The 22,089-nt window shown below is 39.1% G+C and overlaps 1 protein-coding gene across 1 annotated transcript in view; it reads left to right on the forward strand.

Moving 5' to 3' along the window:
- LOC136876168 (dipeptidase 1) overlaps positions 1-14,040 on the forward strand; it is a 602,180-nt gene extending 588,140 nt beyond the window's left edge. Inside the window, exons 12-14 of the mRNA XM_068228333.1 lie at positions 3,155-3,230; positions 10,050-10,188; positions 13,932-14,040. Coding sequence (XP_068084434.1) covers positions 3,155-3,230; positions 10,050-10,188; positions 13,932-14,033 — 317 coding nt within the window. The 3' untranslated portion in view covers positions 14,034-14,040. The remainder of the gene's footprint in view (positions 1-3,154; positions 3,231-10,049; positions 10,189-13,931) is intronic.
- The last annotated feature ends 8,049 nt before the right edge of the window (positions 14,041-22,089 follow it).

Genomic DNA, 22,089 nt, shown 5'->3' on the forward strand with positions numbered 1-22,089 from the left:
ATATTATACTGTAAATTTAGAGTTTAGAATTCAGGCATAGGGCACATTTATGGTATCATATGTGTCATATTATTTGCTGTCTGTCGTAAAATTCGATGAAAGTTGGGGGATATCAATTGGGGAGCGTGTGAGAGCATCCTGCGGATCCCTGGTTCAATCCATTAATGCTTATACTAAATTATGCGAGCCTCTTTCATTCTGTAAGGACAAACCATGTTCTCTTCCGAAACTGACATTGAATTTGGCCTGAAGAAAATAACGAACTAATAACGCTGATTATACCAACCAAATAGGCTGCGCTACATAAAGGCTGCATCTTAATTATACCGACAAAAATGTCGGGGATGCTCTTCGTTTTATATAAAGGTTGATAGCACAACCGGATTCGAGGATAAAATGTTTCTTTTCCAGAAAATGAGGATACTTCGTTACTTCCAGGCGCGTGATTTAAATTATCGAAATCATCGCATTTACTCTGTCAGAACGCAAATCGCTGCCCACTGGAAGATGAATTAACAAAACGTAGTTAAAACCATTGACCCCGCCGATAATCGATCCCATAAGGCCGCTATTCTGCCGTTGATCCAAGCAACTGGACATGTGAGATCTCTTGTATGAACGGTATAATCCAGAATCCAGGTGTAAAGTACTTTATATTTTACCCAGAATTTACCAAGTTTTACATTTACTTCAAGGAATGCCTAGCCGATGCGATAAAAGCGTGCTTTTTTCATCTACAAGGTCGTGGGTTGTATTCCCCTCCATGATATCCAAAAATTTGGAAACGAGATTTCCTTTTGTTGAGAGACACATGACTTTTGAGGTCGTCAGCCTGCACCAAGAATGATTACCGCTTTTAATTTCTGGGAGCCAAGTTGACCAGGCAAACAGTAACCAGTCTATCACAGTTATTCCCGTGGTCTCAAATAGAGAATGCCTTTGACTTCCGCTCCTCCAGAAGTCTCCATGGGCTCTACCGCTTAGGCCACTCAGCCTTGCAGATATGCTGGTGCACATAGAATCTGGTAATGGAAAAATTCCCGAGTCTGTAGGTATTGGTGCCTTCCCTTTAATTACATTTAGGGAAGCGTTTTCAGTCGTTCGACACATTATGCTTGCTGCTAGCCCCACTAGTAACATAGAGACCATGTGTGTTTACCCCCACACTACCATGCCACTCTTTTCGTTGCAATCCTTTTACTTAGTCCCTTAAGTGGTTCTCACTTTGCCTGGGCCCGCTCCATCCTCCCTAAGTAAATCGATAGCTGTCGAAAGCTCAACTGGTAGAAACCTTTCTGTACAGAAAAATACTATTTGAAATTCTTCATTGATATGTACTTCTCAGAGAAATATTCAATGAAGGAACGCAGCTACTTAAACTGTATAGAAATATATCGGAACTATGTGTAACTAGAGAATGATATAACTTCCCGATGCTCTAGCCTTTCTGGAGTAAAGTTATGCGTGCCTTTCTTTCAGCAATGGATGGAAATAAAGACGATGGCCACTTCCTGTTCAAATCTAGGCCTTTTCTATCCCATTGTCGTTGAATATTAGAGCGACGCTTAGGAATTAGTAAAGAACAAACTGTTTCCTCTAAGGAAGCGAAACATAACCTCTTTGGTACATTACTGTTTCCAGGTGGTTCTTCTCATTTAGTGGGCTACTCATAGAATTTTCGGACGTGGAAGCATCAATTAAATCAAACCATTGATTATTCGTACCTTAATCGTAACAGCAGCGGCGATTGAGAATTAGAAGGGGGGAGTCGGCAAAAAATGTACAGACAGGAGAAGTACCCGTGTTTGTGGGTTATAGCGGCCGGCGGGGGAGAGGGGTGCGTGTATATTTACCAAAACTGAAAAGAAAAGCTACAAAATGGTACATTTTTTGGTGCTCTCTGAGCGAAATTTGACAGAGAGTTAAAGGTTCACAGTATTCTTCATTGTCGTTTAGGCCTACTGGGGACAACAGGGCTCGTATCTACTCTTCGGTAAAGTTGTTGCTTTCTTCTTTTTCTTCCAATATTCCTTCATTTGCTCATTATCTCACCTCTATCCATTTAGGTCCTGTAGTCTTCTTACTTGTAAGGGACGTTGGAAAAACAGCCTGTCGGATGGCTTGACGGAACATTAGTCGGTCATGAGTTTGTCCCAGGGGGATATCTAGTTGATCCATATCCGACTTAACTGACCTGATCCATTTGTTCTTGGAAGCCTTGTGCATATCCTGTTGGTGAGTCTTTCGGAATTCAGACAGGCCAAAAGTCCATAAAAGATCAGGATCCTTTTGCTTAGAGACGTGATGATGTCCTCTTGGTGTTCATACAGTTCGTCATTATGGCGTATTCTCTAATTGCCTCCTTCATCTCTGATTGGTCCTAATATTCTCCTCAGGATGTCCAGCTTTCTGAGCGGACCCTTCCTGGCCATTAACTTACAAGGCACTCAGAAGCATACAAATTGGATGGTTTGACGACACCAAAGGACCAATTTCAGACACGTATTACAATTAAATATAAGTACGGTAAATAAACGTAATTGAGAATGTGACTACACACTAACTGACGGCCAGACTGACGAATGTGCGCTGCAAGCGGGTGAATCAAACGTCAGTGTCCATGACTTGGGCAAAATTATACCCCCTGCTGACTCTTCCTCACAGTGCAGGCAAAGTCTCCACTACTTGCTATGGTGCTACACAAATCGATTAACCGTGACGACACACTTTTGTTCGTATTCCCGCTAATAATTTTGATATTAATGCTTAAAGAAAATAAGGGAAAGTATTAGCTGATAAGACAACAGGCCGTGTACAAATTACTTTTTAAAATAACAATTCCTAGTTTCAGCCGGCTAAAATATAATCGAAATGTTATGTTTCGTCCACAAAGTAGGGGGGGGGGGGTAGGGGGCTGTCGCCCCTAACCCCTCCCCCTCTGACTCACCCTAATCACCGCTACCGAATTGTAACTCTCTTATTTCACTGTTGAAAACGTCCTAAATTACTCATCAGTTTTATTTCTGATTTTTGGTGTACTATACACTGAAGGCGAACGTGTTGAAACTCTAGAAACTACACAAGTACATTCTGTTTGTATCGATTGGTGGCGCGAGAGTCTCTTGATTTATCAGTTGGTGTTTGTATGTTCCAGGCCACCTGACCCACATCCGGGACGTGGCGGGAGAAGATCACGTGGGAATTGGAGCAGGATATGACGGTATCAACCGGTAAGTGCAGCAGTGTGACGAGACTGCATTCTCTCTTGTCCTGCAGCACAAATCCCATACTCTCTATGACACCTTAAACCATACCCTGAGCTTGCATCCGGGAGATAGTAGGTTCGAGTCCCACTATCGGCAGCCCTGAAAATGGTTTTCCGTGGTTTCCCATTTTCACACCAGGCAAATGCTGGGGCTGTACCTTAATTAAGGCCACGGCCGCTTCCTTCCAACTCCTAGGCCTTTCCTATCCCATCGTCGCCATAAGACCTATCTGTGTCGGCGCGACGTAAAGCCCCTAGCAAAAAAACAAAACAAAAAAAACCATACCCTTTCCCAAACACTATACTCCTTACGAGATATACTATGTTGGGGTCCTAACTAAATAAATGAACAAAGACGAAACCTGTAGTGAATGGTGATAGTTGTTTTAAGGGGAGTTCAAATTTTCTTTCTTCGTCATATATCCTCCACCCTGGTGGACGGTATCCGTGGAGTGACCAACTCTATGTGGAAGGATAGCATCTGCTTCCTGTCCGGCTCCACGGCTAAATGGTTAGCGTGCTGGCCTTCGTTCGCAGGAGTCCCGGGTTCGATTCCCGGCTGGGTCGGGAATTTTAACCATCATTGGTTAATTTCTCAGGCACGGGGACTGGGTGTATGTGTCGTCATCATCATCATTTCATCCTCATCATGACGCGCAGGTCGCCTAAGGGAGCCAAATCGAAAGACCTGCATCTGGCAAGCCGAACATGTCCTCGGACACTCCCGGCACTAAAAGCCATACGCCATTTCATTTCATCTGCTTCCTCGCGTTATAACTATGTGCCAGAAGTCTAGTAGTAGTAAACTGAGAGACACCGAGCTCGATAGCTGCAGTCGCTTAAGTGCGGCCAGTATCCAGTAATCGGGAGATAGTGGGTTCGAGCCCCACTGTCGGGAGCCCTGAAGATGGTTTTCCGTGGTTTCCCATTTTCACACCAGGCAAATGCTGGGGCTGTACCTTAATTAAGGCCACGGCCGCTTCCCTCCCATTCCTAGGCCTTTCCTGTCCTATCGTCGCCATAAGACCTATCTGTGTCGGTGCGACGTAAAGCAAATAGCAAAAAAAAAAAAAGAAAAAAAACTGAGAGACATGTTGACAGTGGCGCACCTGGCGGCCCGACCTTAAACACCAGGCAGCAAGATTGAAATTACAAACGCTGCATGTTAAAATTGGTAGAAATAATGAAACTAAATGATGATTTTTGTTTTGTTCTGCTAAGGAAGTTGAATGTTAATACCGATAGAATTAATGCAATCCGCCTCTGTGGTGTAGTGGTTAGTGTGATTAGCTGCCACCCCCGGAGGCCCGGGTTCGATTCCCGACTCTGCCACGAAATTTGAAAAGTGGTACGAGGGCTGGAGCGGGGTCCACTCAGCCTCGAGAGGTCAACTGAGTAGAGGTGGGTTCGATTCCCATCTCAGCCATCCTGAAAGTGGTTTTCCGTGGTTTCCCCACTTCTCCTCCAGTCAAATGCCGGGATGGTACCCAACTTAAGGCTACGGCCGCTTGCTTCCCTCTTCCGTCTAAACATGCCATCCTCCGCCAAGACCCCTGTTCAGCATAGCAGGTGAGGCCGCCTGGGCGAGGTACTGGTCATCCTCCCCAGTTGTATCCCCAGACCCAATGTCTCACGCTCCGGGACAGTGCCCTTGAGGCGGTAGAGGTGGGATCCCTCGCTGAGTCCTAGGGAAAAACCAACCCTGGAGGGTAAACAGATTAAGAAGAAGAAGGAGGAGGAGAAGGAGAAGAATAAATAATGAAATTCAATGATAATTTCGTTGTGTCCGAATTCTTGACTGAATGATCAGCGTTGAGGCCTCCAGTTCAGAAGGACCTGGATTGGATTCCCAGCAGGATAGGGGATTTTAATCGTGTCTAATTAATTCTTCTGGCTCGGATACTGGGTGACCGAGCTCGATCGCTGCAGTCACTTAAGTGCGGCCAGTATCCAGTATTCGGGAGATATTAGGTTCGAACCCCACTGTCGGCAGCCATAAAATGGTTTTCCGTGGTTTCCCATTTTCACACCACGCAAATGCTGGGGCTGTACCTTAATTAAGGCCACGGCCGCTTCCTTCCCACTCCTAGCCCTTCCCTGTCCCATCGTCGCCATAAGACCTATCTGTATCGGTGCGACGTAAAGCAACTAGATACTGGGTGTTTGCGTTTGTTCCAACACGTTTCTTTCCATATTCAGACAACACACTACAACTTCAACCACCAAAGAAACCTGCAAAAGTGATAATTAAATCTCGGATTTTTAGGTGCATATACACTATAAACTTTACATTTTTAGCAGCCTAAAATTGGCTCTCAGATAGGTTCTAAAATATTTTTAGGCAGCTTACATTTTACGTTTTTCAATAGGTATCAATTACAAACCATATTTATTTTGCTAAATTGATAACAACTCGTTACGGGGAAATAGAAAACACGTTTCACCCCCTTTTTTTGTTGCAAATGTCAGAGAATATAATTTTACCATCCGATGTGAAATGGGGATACTCCTGTAACCACTTTTTAATTAAAGACGACTTGGAACCTGACACTTTCGCATAGTTCGTAGTGTATATGCACTACTACAATAAGTTTCAAGGCCACCCCGCGAGTTGCGCTGGCAACCAATGTCTTGCGATATCTCGCAAAGTGGCACTTATTCTGTATAGTGTGTTTGGTGGTAACAGTAGTAGTAGTAGTAGTAAATGTTTTCGAATATTTATTGTCTCGTCTTGTATGATTTGTCTATTTTCAAATAATTTTTACATCCTCATGTGATGTTTAAACTAACTTCCTGCTGAAATACCTTTATGTTTCTTCAACTTCACCTTCTTTGTTTATATGGGAGAGATGGATCGAGGATCAGTCTTAGCTGAGACTGTAAAAGCCAAACGTCAAGAGTACGACGTAAGCGGATCACATTTTTGCTACAAAGTATAATCGTGCTGACCAGACAAAAAATATCCTGTGCGTGCTCACCACACTCCTGAGTGTTAAACGCGATCGAACCGTCAAGTTGTTCGTTATATGATTACAATAATGGAGAAAGTAGCCACCGATGGTGGCACCATTACGAGTCTACAGGTGCTCTCTTATATACCCAGACCAATCCAGCGGCGTTTTAACTCTCCGAGAACTAAGCAGCAGTACGGGAGGCGCGCGCATAGTAAATTGGGCTAAGGCAGCTGCCGTAGCGAAGAGTACAAACACCATGCGTTCGGTCTGGGTATATGAGAGAGACCTGGTATAAGGTATGACAAGGAATGGAATAGTTTGCCATTATATTCTTCATTGCGCCAGAACATTCTATTGCAGCACAGCTAGCCCTACGAGTAGCACCTTCCATAACATCCAGATTACCAAATACACTATAGAGAATACGTGCCACTTTGCGAGATATCGCAAGACATTGGTTGCCAGCCCACCTTGTGGGGCGGCCTTGAAACTGAGTGTAGTAGTCCATATACACTATGAACTATGTCAAAAGTGTCAGGTTCCAAGAAGTCTTTAATAAAAAAAGTGGTTATAGGAGTTTCCCATTTCACATCAGATGGTAAAATTATATTCTGTGGCGATTGCAGCAAAGAGGTGAGTGAAACTTTTTAAATGATTTTCAATTGATGCCTATTAAAATATCTACAATTGAAGCTGCCTAAAATATTTTGGAACTTATCTGAGAGTCTATTTTAGGCAGCTAAATAACATTTAAGCACCTAAAAATCCGAAATCTAGTAATCACTATCGCAAATGCATGTCTCTCTGGCAGTTGAAAGTGTAGTGTGTTGTCTAAATATCGAAAGAAACTTGTTGGAACAAACACAAACACCCAGTCTCCGAGCCAGAATAATTAATTAGACGCGATTAAAATTCTGGATCCATCCGGGAATCGAATCCAGGGCCTAATCTTAGAAGGGTAGAAGGCGAGAGTGACGTCAAGCTGTCATTCTGCGGGATCTTTGCGGAATAACGTTGGAGGTTACAATCGTCTTCGGATAGCACTAAGGTGAGCTGTTAATGTTTAAACAGTACCGAATAGCACTTTTCACACCGTAAAGTATTTCCTTGCATTTGCTATAACTTTTACTGTATCTCTCATCTACTTCTGTCATCTTCCTTATTTCCTTGCCTCTGCCTTACCTCTTCAGACTTAAGTGCCCATGTTTACCTATATAAATAAAGTTGTAGGGGGTCCACTGTCTGTAATTTCGTTTATTTTGCTAATTTTCAGATATTTATCCGTTTTAAATCAACTCAAGACCGTATCAGTGGTGTTTAGCTTTCGTGTCTCTTTGTCTGCCTCTTTCACCATCACGGTTACCATGGCAAAGTCTGTGGCTGTTTGCCAGCAGAGAAGGAACATAATGCCATTTTCGTCATCCTTCCTGTAATCTTGTGGTTGTTTCTTGGGTCGAAGGTGAGAGAGACGTCAAGCTGCCATTCTACAGGATATTTGCGGACTAACATTCCAGGTTACGATCGCCTTCGAATTGCACTAAAGGGGGCTGTTATTATTTGAACAGTACCGCGGATTGTAGCCCTTTATTTTACACCAAAATTGTTTCTGGTATTTGCTATAATTTTTAATGTATTTCTCTTCTGCTTCCGTTTTCTGCTTTAATTTCTTGCCCCTGCCTTGCCGTTCTATGCTTAAGTAATAATACTGTAAGTCACCTTCTTATATAAGAATCTCTACACCTAAATTTCTCCTCTGTGACCGCTCTCTGAAATCCGTAACTCATATCATCACAATTCAACTGTTGAAATATTAACAACCACCCTTAGAATTATTCGACGATTGTAACCTTCAACGGTATTCCACAAATATCCCGCAGAATGACAGCTTGACGTCTCTCTCGCCTTCTTCCCAACGAACAATCACGAGTTTACAGGAAAGATGACGAAAATGGTATTACGTTACTTATCTACTAGCAAGCAGCCAGAGACGTTGCCATGGTAACCGGTAGGTTCGTTGTCGCTCACTCAGTAGAGATCATGAAACCGGCTGAAAATAGTAATTTTCTCCGTCATTTAAAAAGTAAGGGAAATTATGTACATAAAAAAGTTGTTTAAAATGAAGAGGAGTTTCGCATACGATCTTTGGCCTTTACAAAAATCAATAGTATGACAGAAAATTGAAAAGACCTCTTCTGGTTTTCGTATGAACCCTCAGTCTATTCAGTGATTTTAAGTTATTTTTCATATCTAAACCTGTTCCTGGATGAGTATACTCTAAATATGAAGTTTGGTCGAGATCTATCCAGCCGTTTCGCCGTGATGGTGGAACAGACAGACAGACAGACAGACAGACAGACAGACAGACAGACAGACAGACAGACAGACAGACAGACAGACAGACAGACACGAAAGCTTAAAACCACTGATACGGTCTTGAGTTGACCTAAAACGGATAAATATCTGAAAAATTGACAAAACAAACGAAATTACAGACGGAGGATCCCCCTATAATTTTATTTATATAGATTATACGGACAGTGTTCTTTTATCATTTTTTCCTGGAAAGCTTATGGTCCTGAAAGGATTAACCTTTGCCAATTTCTCACGCATATCGCAGGTGTTGAGTAATGTTGAGTGATGAGGTTTTATCTGCACGGTCCGCGTTTTATCACTTTTAGTTTCGCTTTTTCTTCTTGGAAACCAGGGTGGTACTGAAGTTTCTCTTTAAAGTGTTTCTTCTATCAATGTTTCCACGCTTCTTCGAATTCAATGAAGGTGTGTAAAATTTAGTGAATATTTTCACCATCAGTTTGGCCTCGGCATTTCGGTTCACATTATAAATATTGCAATCTGTTGAGATAATGTTAATAATTACACAAGCTTAGTTTACTTTTTACGTAAGGAAAAAATAGGGTTGGTCCATCGACCCCTGGGTCTACATTTACCTACGGTAGTATACATTCACCTATTTAATTGTTAAGTCCAGTGTCCTCTAATTTTGTAGATATATAATATTCATTATATAATTATTACTTTAACTATTAACAATATGAAAATTAAAACATTAAGCTCCTTTTCAATCGTGAAATTTCCAGCGTTTCGCCCCAATGTAGCAGTGCGCTCATCAGTTGGACTGCTACACCTTTCCAAGACGCTGGCGGTTAGTGCGCCGTTGGGACACCACCGCAACGCTCCTATGTAGGACAATGCAGTGACAGTACACTATTGGAAGCATGTGCCTCCACTTGTATAAATGCCTGCCTTTAGCCTGTATATAAAAAATAATATGGCCGGGTGAGTTGGCCGTGCGGTTAGGAGCGCGCAACTGTGAGCTTTCGTCAGGGAGATAGTGGGTTCGAACATCACTGTCGGTAGCCCTGAAGATGGTCTTCCGTGGTTTTCCATTTTCACACCAGGCAGATGCTGGGGCTGTAACTTAGTTAAGGCCACGGCCGCTTCCTTCCCATTCCTAGGCCTTTCCTATCCCATCGTCGCCGTAAGACCTATCTGTGTCGGTGCGACGTAAAACAAATAGCAAAAATAAAAACATATATGAAAATACCAGATTCATATTTGCATACCAACACATGTTGTGTTCAAATGCTGGTGTACTATCCCCTCCACTTCAGATGTCAAGACAAGGATCACCTAGTTTAAAACTCGTAATGACAAGCAAGTTAATTCAGCACTGAATGGTGTCAAACTGAGGGAACTGCTTTCTATATGTAATTGAATTGCTGAGTACATTTTGCATTTTCTCCTCGGTGCCTTTGGAAATTGTAACCTATTGACCTAGCTATTTCTATAACAATATTTTGTGTTGGTTACAGGACTCCTGTTGGACTAGAAGATGTTTCTCGCTACCCGATTCTTCTGGCAGAACTGGCGCAAACTAAGGACTGGACGATTAGCCAGCTGGAGAAACTGGCGGGAAAGAACATACTAAGAGTGCTCAGAAGGGTGGAAAAGGTGAAGTTATCATAGAATAATTGACGAAGGACAGGAGGATACATTCCTAAACAAAGTAATATGGGTGCACAGCTGCTAGTAGAATATAAGTACAACGATGAATAAAACTAATAAATTATATTATCCACTGGAGAAGGAGATTATGTATGGGGATGTATGCCAATCCGTTGTTTATCGTGCATTATTTCTTGGACACCGATACCTTCAGTTAAGTACATTTTACGTACTGGCATTGTACTTCCCATTACTATCGCCTGTATACTGATGTTATTTGATATAAACCTTTCTTAACTTTACTGGTAATTATTTACCACAATCGTCATTAAGGTAATTATTGTCACCAACATCGTCCTTGCCACAACATTTTAGGCTTACAGTTTTAGTAAGAACCTAGTCACGCGTACAATTCACAGTGAGCACTTATCACCTCTTTCTTTAACATTTACATGCCACTGATGATCAAGATTGTACTGCTTAGTTCGTAATATATCTGTTTTTACTCTATCTTTATCCAGATTTACTCTAATCTAAAGTACTTAGTTATAACTATTCTAATATTAATGTAATTGTATGAGAAAGTTTGCTCCTCCTAATTATGACTGTACGAGGCCAAAACATAATAAATAAATAAATAAATAAATAAATAAATAAATAAATAAATAAATAAATAAATAAATAAATAAATAAATAAATAAATAAATAAATAAATAAATAAATAAATAAATAAATAAATAAATAAATAAATAAATAAATAAATAAATAAATAAATAAATAAATAAATAAATAAATAAATAAATAAATAAATAAATAAATAAATAAATAAATAAATAAATAAATAAATAAATAAATAAATAAATAAATAAATAAATAAATAAATAAATAAATAAATAAATAAATAAATAAATAAATAAATAAATAAATAAATAAATAAATAAATAAATAAATAAATAAATAAATAAATAAATAAATAAATAAATAAATAAATAAATAAATAAATAAATAAATAAATAAATAAATAAATAAATAAATAAATAAATAAATAAATAAATAAATAAATAAATAAATAAATAAATAAATAAATAAATAAATAAATAAATAAATAAATAAATAAATAAATAAATAAATAAATAAATAAATAAATAAATAAATAAATAAATAAATAAATAAATAAATAAATAAATAAATAAATAAATAAATAAATAAATAAATAAATAAATAAATAAATAAATAAATAAATAAATAAATAAATAAATAAATAAATAAATAAATAAATAAATAAATAAATAAATAAATAAATAAATAAATAAATAAATAAATAAATAAATAAATAAATAAATAAATAAATAAATAAATAAATAAATAAATAAATAAATAAATAAATAAATAAATAAATAAATAAATAAATAAATAAATAAATAAATAAATAAATAAATAAATAAATAAATAAATAAATAAATAAATAAATAAATAAATAAATAAATAAATAAATAAATAAATAAATAAATAAATAAATAAATAAATAAATAAATAAATAAATAAATAAATAAATAAATAAATAAATAAATAAATAAATAAATAAATAAATAAATAAATAAATAAATAAATAAATAAATAAATAAATAAATAAATAAATAAATAAATAAATAAATAAATAAATAAATAAATAAATAAATAAATAAATAAATAAATAAATAAATAAATAAATAAATAAATAAATAAATAAATAAATAAATAAATAAATAAATAAATAAATAAATAAATAAATAAATAAATAAATAAATAAATAAATAAATAAATAAATAAATAAATAAATAAATAAATAAATAAATAAATAAATAAATAAATAAATAAATAAATAAATAAATAAATAAATAAACAAACAAACAAACAAACAAACAAATAAATAAATAAATAAATAAATAAATAAATAAATAAATAAATAAATAAATAAATAAATTCATTCATTAAATAAGTAAATAAATAGAAGGAAATAATATAACTTGAATCTCGAAACAGTACATTCCGAAAGCATTTCTTCCGAAACACATGGTTTTGAATGGTTTAATTTGAAATATTATCAATAATGGTACATAACAGGAAGAGCTTTAAAATAAATTAAGTCTCCCTTTCTACATATTTAAAGGCTACTAACAGAATAATGCCAGCCTCCTTTCTCATAGTAAATACAATTGCTGAATTGGGTCATCGAACTAATTTCTGAATTGGCTGTGATATTTCTCACTGAGACTGCTTACGATATTGGCTATGAACGCTAGAATCACTCTTATTCTTAAGGCTACAGTCAACATCATTATCATCGAGAGCATTAGAATAATAACTAGTTTGTAGTCCAGTTAATCCGGGCTCGATCCCCAGCCGTACCAGGAGTTTGAAGGTATGGAACGGTCTATAATTGGGGTCAGGTTGCACGATTTGCAAGTAAATTCCTCCCTCAGTCATTGTTGAAGTTATTGATCCAAGTTGCTCCGAAAATCTTAGAAAATGACAGACTCAAAAGTTTATCATACTTACTTCTCATACATTAAATAAAAAATACATTAGATAAAAATAAACCCACAATTTTCTAGTCCTTAGATGAGGTTGTAACAAGTCAAGAACAAGCATAGCTTTCTCAGATGCTGTTGGAATGAATAAAACTAATTCTACTGAATACAGAAGGGAAGGGAAGGGAAGGGAAGGGAAGGGAAGGGAAGGGAAGGGAAGGGAAGGGAAGGGAAGGGAAGGGAAGGGAAGGGAAAGGAAGGAATTGTGTTCAAATGAGCTATCCATCGGAAGCAACAACTTTTCTGATAATTAACTATCAGCTTGCCTCCGAGACTCAGAGGCAACGACAACTAATTGCACCTTACTACAGCAATTAGCGCTTGTCGCCCAACGCATATCAGCTCTATTTTACAATTTACAAATTTCTTTACGTAACGCCGACACAAATAGGTCTTATGGCGACGATGAGAGAGGAAAGGGGTACGAGTGAGAAGGAAGCGCCCATGCGCTTAATTAAGGTAGAGCCCCAGCATTTGCTTGGTGTGAAAGTGGGGATCCACGGAAACCATCTTCAGGGCTGTGTCAAGACTGCTACCAGCTGAAAAGGACATTCCTTTATTTCTTTACGTATTCCTGCATCATTTCTAAAATGAATTTCGTATGTAATGTGGATTTTTCTATTTTTAAAATCAAACATCAATTATTAGGGTCGGGTCGTTCTAAGAATGTCTATCCCAACATATGTTAGAAACATATAAAATTTGAAAAGTAGCACGTTAATGAATGGCATATTACTTTTTAAAGCATTAACTGGTACACACAATGCTTACATTTATGACATTTGTTCCGTCGGAATATGTTCTTCGTATTTTATGTAAATTAATCTGTGTAAAAGAGTCAATCTTACCATACACTTTAGAAAACTATAAATTACAGAACATCAAAGTGGCACCTATCTTTCTAGGATCACATGAAATCATACAAATTGCTGTCGATTGGACAAGCACTGTAAGCTTACTGAAAAATAACTTTGCAACCAGCAACATAAATGTTTTAATTATTATTTTACGAAATCATTTTGTGTGAAAATGAAGATAACTAACATTTATAGTAGAAAGGATCTAATTGGCCTAAAAATATTCGAGATGCCCTTCTTTAAGGCAGATTGTAGAACAACACAATATACTGTTGTTGTAATTTTGAAATATAGTAATTAAATTTTGTGTTTCTGTTCACAGGTTAAGGAAGAAATGCGTAAGCTCGCCATAGAACCCTATGAGGAATGGGTTCCTCCATCGGACATGAGCAACTTTGACAAACATGGCTGTCTGGGCCGGTGATAATGAGACGTCGTAAAGTCAGACTGATCTCAAACTAATACAAGTGTCATCACTCAGAATGGAGTCTGTACGGCTATGAGCGTACTGTCTGTAAGTCTACAGTGCTCAAAGGTTTATAGTCCGATATTTCGTCTAATTGGTTGGGGCGTAATGTTGAAGAACTGGAAGAGAATCGTCGTGGTAAAGGAAAACTGAACCATCAAAGGAATACTGAAATTGTCATCTACTTGGTCATCAACCTTCAGTGTAAACTAGATCATAAACGCTTGTACTTTCTAGCACAAATATAACAGTTCAAAATAATAATAAGAATAATAATGAATACTATGTTATTTATTCACATCCCACTTCCTAATGGTAAAAAAAAATATCGTGAAACATTGTAGGGACAGGGCACTAGATGAATCTAGATTTCATATCACGTGATTGTGTAAGGTTTCTTCTGTCTTCGATTTGGTATGGTCTCCCTTAATTTCTTGAAACTTGGACAGTGTTAGAATTGCAAAACCAAGGTGAGGCTTTTACACATATATCATTATCATACCAATTAGTCTGCAACATAAATGTCCGACTCGTTGGCTGAATGGTCAGCGTACTGGCCTTCGGTTCAGACAGTCCCGGGTTCGATTTACGGCCGGGGCGGAGATTTTAACCTTAATTGGTTAATTCCAATGGCTCGGGGGCTGAGTGTGTGTGGCGTATTCAACATTAGAAATCATTCTAGGTAGGGCCCTCATCTTCACAGACATGCAGGTCGTCTAATAGGCCGTCTACTAGAAAAAAGAGCTGCACCAGGCCTCCCCGGAGGCCATACAACATTGTATTATTGTGCAACATAAATACATTTTTCCTGTTGTTTCTATTAATATATTTCCTTGCCGTTAGAAAACTGTACTTATCTATGAAAGGATTATTTAACACTGGACTGAAATGAAACTCAAGTAAGTAAACATATTTTCCAGTATTTGATGTGTGCATATTTTGTTGAAATAAGGTCCACTGAATGATCAATCCGTAAGTCTTCTACCGCATTCTCGCACCCTTGTTGTCGCACATGTTAATTTGGTCCTGTTTTATGGCCGGGTGCCCTTCCTGATGTCGACTCTATATGAGGAGTGGCTGTTGGAAGATGCTGTTTCCACTTCCAAAAATAAACCAGTATTTCGTCCACATGCATTACAGTAGGTGAATATTATGGATTGTCATGAGCAATCTAGACCAGAAAGATGTAATTCCTTCAGGTTTGTACCAGCCCGATCATAGGTACGTTCCATGTGCCTTTTATTTACGTTTCTTACGCTCTTCCCACAACTTTCTTTTGAACAGACACTCCACATACGGAGGGATGTAATCACTGCTGTGCGTGTTTTTGGTTGGTTGATAGTGTGTTGTGTCGTGTCGTGTCGTGTCGTGTCGTGTCGTGTCGTGTCGTGTTGTGTTATGTTGTGTTGTGTCAATATCATGAGAAATATATTGGGACAAACAGAAACACCTAGTTCCATAGTTAAACGAATTAACGAGACACGAGGAAAATCCCCGACCCGATCAGGAATCGAAGCCGGGTCCCCCTGTCCCAAAGACCTCAACGCTGACCATTCAGCGAAGCCAAATCTGTAAATACTTAACATAAAACTAAAAGGAACTAAATGCCACTTGATAATGCTTAAAACCCCTCTAACACGTAAGAAAGGAACTACATTTTCAAAGAGGAGTTTGTGTGTGATTTTTATTCACTCTGAACATTTTGGAACTCTTTAAATAGTAATGCCGATGATATGTTTGACCATCTACCCACCATACTACTAAATTAAATTAGAAAATTTAGCAGTCGACGTTTGTGGTGAGTATACTTTATTAAACCGATAGTCACATCTATATTTAACTATTCGGCTCGATGGCTAAATGGTTAGCGTTCTGGCCTCTGCGCCAGGGGGTCCCGTGTTCGATTCTCGGCCGGGTCGGGAATTTTATCCGTAATTGGTTAATTCGTCTGACTCGGGGGACGGATGTGCGTGTGTTCCGTCTTCAACATTAGAAATAATTAGAGCCCGAATTTCCATGCAAATGCATGTTTTTAAATAAGCTAGTTACACTTCTCAAACTTTGCAAATATTCGTTTTATGGCTTAACGATTCCAAATAACCGTTCTTTTTCCATGCATGTTTGCCTTTTTAGAAGAAAATTCATGCATAATGCATATTTTAAAGATTTTGGATGTAATAGCTAATATTTGGACGTTTATATGGCATAGTATGACATTTCTTCTAACTTTGGCGGATATATAAACATATATAAACCTTTTATGAATTTTCGTTTGCAGAATTTGGGACCATTTTTCCATGTTATACAGTATGTCTATTACTGAGAGACGGGGAGAATGTATTCCTGGCATCCTATCTGACGACCAAAGTTAGTACATACGGCAGAAGTCCTATAATCCAATTAACAAAACACTTTCTTATTTGTTGCTTGAGTAAACATTGATGTAAGCCGGAAGTCACCAAGTCGATCTCTGTAATTCTTAAGAATAAGGTGTCCCAGTTATACAGTGCTATAAATTGAACCTTAAGTTGTAATACTCATTGACGGCTCATTTGGCGGCTCATTTGTTGTATCTCTTGTATCGCACTTCTATGACTCCGCGTTACTGAGACAGCAGCTTACAAACCTTGATTTTGCACTGAACCCTCTTCTGTTGTTATCATGGAATATCCTACGCGGAACTCTTACTCATCACACGTCTTTGTTATCGCAGCATGCAAACGATACCAGTTATTGAGGACTTTCAAACGGGTCTACAGTCATCGCACGGAGAAGTAGCTGCGGCAGCTGGAGATACTGTAGTCGAACAAAGTGATCCGTACAAATCCTGGCTTTGAATTCGTCAAGCTTATATAAGACGGATTGTGGTAAACATGCAAAAGACGTACAATTTGACCACAATTTGTCCCAAATGTCTTCATTTAAATGTGCACCTGTCACTTCTGCTGACATAGAAAGATCATTTTCTGTGTTTACGAATATGCTGACAGATAAAAGACGATTGGCAGAGATTACGGTAGTTGTACAAAGTTTAAAAAGAAACTGAATTTTGATAGTGTATATTTTCCGGTTTATTGTGCATGTTTTGTCAATGCATGCATATTTTGAGATTTGATAGTGCATGGAAATCCGGGCTCTAGAAATAATCTCAGATAGGGCCCTATCCTCACTGACAAGCAGGTCGCCTGTGGAGGGAGTCTATTATTATTATTATTATTATGATTATTATTATTATTATTATTATTATTATTATTATTATTACGGAGATTTCCGTGGTAGGTAGAGGTGAAAGAAGGTGCGGGTGTGAATAGGTCTCCAACTACGGAATTAAAGTTAATGTAATATTTAACAAGGTTATATTTTCTTTCCAAAATTCAGAAATAACAAGAATGGCAGGTACGGAGTAGCAAGACAACAAAGTACAATTACAGTATTTACAGGATTTGGGCTTCGAGCCCTGAAAACACAATTCTTGAGCAACTAGCCCAACTTTACGATATACAAATTTCAACAACGGGGCAGAAGACCCCAATCAAACCCTGGAGCACTTGCTCCAAATTACACCGTAAAGCCTACTCGAGGCATACAAGACTCAGTTTCCGGAAAAGAGCCACTCGCTCTCAAATTTAAGCCTCTCCCAGGCCACACCAAACTCCACCTTCAAGCTGTCCTCAACGGACATAAACACAGGGGTAAAATACCCAATCTACTGAGGCCTATTAAGTGAGAAAAGGTTAATTATATGGCCTCAAAAATACCAACTTGAAAGGAGGCTCTCCGCACTCCTAATACACTTTATTTAAAACCTACTTGGCACTAGACCGTTAATGCAAGGGCTAATCCCATACTACAGAGGTGACTTCAGAAAAGAACAATTTACATTATATTAACGAAGAATAGGTTGAGAAAAATAAGTTCACCTCAAAACAATATGATTGGGAGCTCGAGAGGGTTAAGCACTCTCTATCCCGATATGCAGTTTAAAAGATGAAATAGATACAAGTTTCTTTACATTTTAAGGAAGGTTACATAATGGAAAAAGCTTCGGACCCGCCCCGAGAGTTAAACTGCTGAGCTAGCAAAGAAAGAAGTTATTAATTGGCCATTACCTTGTTGTTGACCGCTGCCGAAGAAAGAGGCGCTTCCCGCCCCCCGCTATGTACTTTACACACTGAAAGATGGAACAGAAGTGGCGCAGAGACCCTAAAATCAGCAGTTTATGTACTCTCGCGGAAGGTTCTAGGCGTTAGGGGAATGAGAACACCCGCCCACAATCACTTTATTGGAGAATAAAGAGAAACCCCTACACAAGATGAAGAAGAAACACATTATTGGTGGAAAATTAATTTCAGAAATTCGGGATTGGCTAGATTTAAAACAAGGGGAAAGAAAGGGGTAATATTGCCAACTTAACCAATGACTGAAAGAAATTTAACAAAGAACAAACTTTTGAAATAAAATTTTCTCCAAAGAACAGTTCTTTTTCTTCGCACTAGGGTGCACTATTGTAGTTCTTCAGTAGTGTCCTCTAGAAGAGAAAGTTCACACTTCTTACTTCAAGCAAAACAAAAACACATCAAAAATGACACAGTTCTAAAACTCCAAAATTTACAGGTAGTGACATCTTCTGAGAAAGTAGAAAATTAATACCGTCAATAAAGTTCAGACTTCCTCCAGCAGAGGAGTTTCAACTGGCGCACCTTTTGAATTAGGCGTGGAGGTGTACCGCCCGGTACAGACCTCACCCCCCAAATGTTCCTCCAGGGGTGACACATGAAATTTGTTTGAAAACTAGGTCCAAGTTTTGATGTAGATGTGGAGATTAATTGCAGAAGTATTTTTAAGATTTTCTTAATATGGTTTGATTCAGTTTCAAAATTTTTGTTGTTGCAGGTGAAGTAAAGTCTTTATGCTTGTAGAAGTTGAATTCAGAAGATAAACTTTAGTTTTTAAAGTTGAGAAAAAAATTTCTAAGTCCACCAGGTATTGCAGAAAAATCCAAGGGAAGGTAGTAATGTCGAACTGGAATGTCCATGTAGTTGATGTAGACTAAGTTGAATGGCCAGATCGGCCGTTGCCGCTTGCGTTCAGGAGAGGCCGCTCGGACCCCTCAAGTACCCTGAGATACCGCTCGCCCGCACCATGAGGGGAGCAGTGGTGTTGAAACACGCCGCGCCCGCGGTGAAGATATACAGGCTGCGGGCAAGTACCAGGTCGTGCGCCGCACATCAGCCTTGGCCGGGAGGAGAGCTCCGGCTCGCCGTGCACATGTCGTCCTCGCTGGGGTCGAGGGGGCCCATCCTCAAACCCAGTCGCGGCACAGCGCCGCGCGGCTGCGGGGGCACTGAAACATTAAAGCTAGGCGGCAGAATATTGTTGGACCATCATCTTTTTGAGAGCACAGACTTTGTGGAGAGGTTGAGGGGCCAGCGGCGTGCAGATATCCATGGCATTTAATATAAGCAAGCCACAGTGTGTATAGCAGGAGACGGGAGCGTGGTAATGGCCGTGGTAAGGACAGAATGGCAGTTTAACGAATCGGGGGAGGTTTACAAAAATGCTTAAATATAGAAAATATTATAAAAGGGGCAGAATGCCTTAAAAGTGAAAACTCAAAAAAAATATAACCGTCATATTCCTTTCAAGATAATATGAAGCACGTTAACACAGAAATTACACCGGTTTCACCTGGGACAGGTGAACCCTAAATATCCTCTCGGTGGCTGGATTACTTAATAATAATGTGACCGGCGTAAGGAAATCGAGAATGATACAAGGCCCATGGAATCTGGGGGCAAGCTTGCCCGCGGGAACAAAATTCTTGACCATAACTTGGTCACCTACCTTCAAAGGGGTGGGTCTCCGTCCACGATCATACCTTTCCATAACCTTTTCATGAGAGACTTTAAGATTGGCTTTAGCCTTCTTCCAAAGATCTTTGATGTTGTCCGGATCTATTGTCTCGGGTAGAATGTCACTCAGAGACCAGAGGTTAGAGAGCGGCGTGTTGGGAACAAACTTGAACATCAAAGAGGCTGGAGTAAACTTATGTGATTCATGAACCGCCGAATTCAAAGCAAAAGCTAACCAATGCAAGGACGTGTCCCACCTGGAATGATCTTCATGATGATAGGCAATAAGCGCGGACCTGAGGTTACGGTTAACCCGTTCAGCCAGCGATGGTTGAGGGTAATAAGCAGAAGTAGTTACATGAGAGATAGACAAGTCAAAACAGAATTTACGAAAAAGGTTTGATGTGAACGCCTTAGCATTATCAGACACAACATATTCGCACGGACCAAAAGAAGCAAAAATAGAATTTAGGCAAGTAATGGCGGACTGAGCGGTAGCCAGCTTAGTCGGAAATAACCAGGAAAATCTTGTAAAACCATCTACACATACAAAGATGAATTTGTTGGCATTTCCCTTCGACTGGGGGAAGGGTCCTACATAATCGATATACAGGCGTTCCATGGGGCGCGACGCTTGATGCGAAGACAGAAGGCATACCTTGGTGGACATGGTGGGTTTACTAAGCAAACAAGATTTACAAGCTTTTACTAGTTCACGGATTTCACCGTCCATACCCTTTCAGATGAACCTTTCACGAATCTTTTCACGAGTTTTAAAGATTCCAAGATGCCCCCCTAATGGGGTCTCATGATAGTACTTGAAGATCATAGGTACAAGAACAGCTGGAACGACAACTTTCATCATCTTATCCTGCCTCGAAGGGCAACATAGAACACCATTCCTCAGAACATAAGGGACCACACGTTCCCCAGAAGAAAGGGTTTCCATTATCGGAGCCAGCGTCGGATCTTCACGTTGGTATTTCTCGATATCCCTAAAGAGCATGGGGGCATCTGTTAAGATGGCATTAACATCAGATAACATGGACTCGGGAGGAGATGAACTATCGACCGGTTCATGGTTCTCAATGTCGTTGGAAAACATACGGCTGAGTCCATCAGCGACAACATTTTCGGTACCTCGGATATGCCTGACATCGAATTGGAAGGCAGAAATACGGATGGCCCAACGGGCTATACGACCAGTACGACGCGGCCTACCTAAGACCCAGCTTAAGGCTTGATTATCTGTCTCCAGGTCGAATTTGACATGTTCCAGATAGAGACGGAACTTCTCTAAGGCGAATAAGACTGCCAAACCTTCGAGCTCATATATGGAGTATTTTGCTTCTTGAGCCGATAGAGTCCTAGATGCATAGGCAATGGGTCTCCTCCCTAGTTCAGTCTCTTGAAGAAGGACTGCAGCTACTGCTGACGACGACGCGTCCGTTTGGACGATGAATTTCTTTGAGAAATCAGGCATAGCAAGGACAGGGGCATTACAGAGAGCTAATTTAAGATCTTCAAAAGCGGCTTGTTGAGAAGGTCCCCACTCGAATTTGATGCCTTTCCTACGAAGAAGGTTCAAGGGCGCCGCTCTATTAGCGAAGTTAGGAATAAACTTCCTGAAGAAATTCACCATACCAATGAACCTGGCGATACCTTTAATGTCCTTGGGAGGTTTAAAATCACGGATGGCCTGTGTTCTAGAATGATCGACTGCTACACCATCAGGTGACACAATATGCCCTAGGAATGACATAGAGGGCTTAGCAAAGGCAACCTTGGACAACTTGACAGTTAACCCAGCCTTACGAAGGCGATCGAGAACTTCTCGCAGATGATCTAGATGTTCTTCAAAAGTTTCTGAAAATACGACGACATCATCCAAGTAGTGATATAAGTACTCAAATTTGATGTCGGAGAAGACCCTATCTAGTAGCCTAGTGAGTACAGCTGCTCCCGTGGGGAGCCCGAAAGGCACGCGGTTGTATTCATACAAATTCCAATCCGTGGCAAACGCTGTAAGATGTTTAGACTCTTCGGCAAGGGGAATTTGATTATAGGCCTGATTCAAGTCCAAGATAGTAAAGAACTTGGCCTTACGAAACCATGAAAAACAAGAATGAAGGTCAGGAAGGGGCACAGATTGCAACACCACC

Source organism: Anabrus simplex, chromosome 6 (genome assembly GCF_040414725.1).
Source record: "Anabrus simplex isolate iqAnaSimp1 chromosome 6, ASM4041472v1, whole genome shotgun sequence".
Lineage (NCBI taxonomy): Eukaryota > Metazoa > Arthropoda > Insecta > Orthoptera > Tettigoniidae > Anabrus > Anabrus simplex.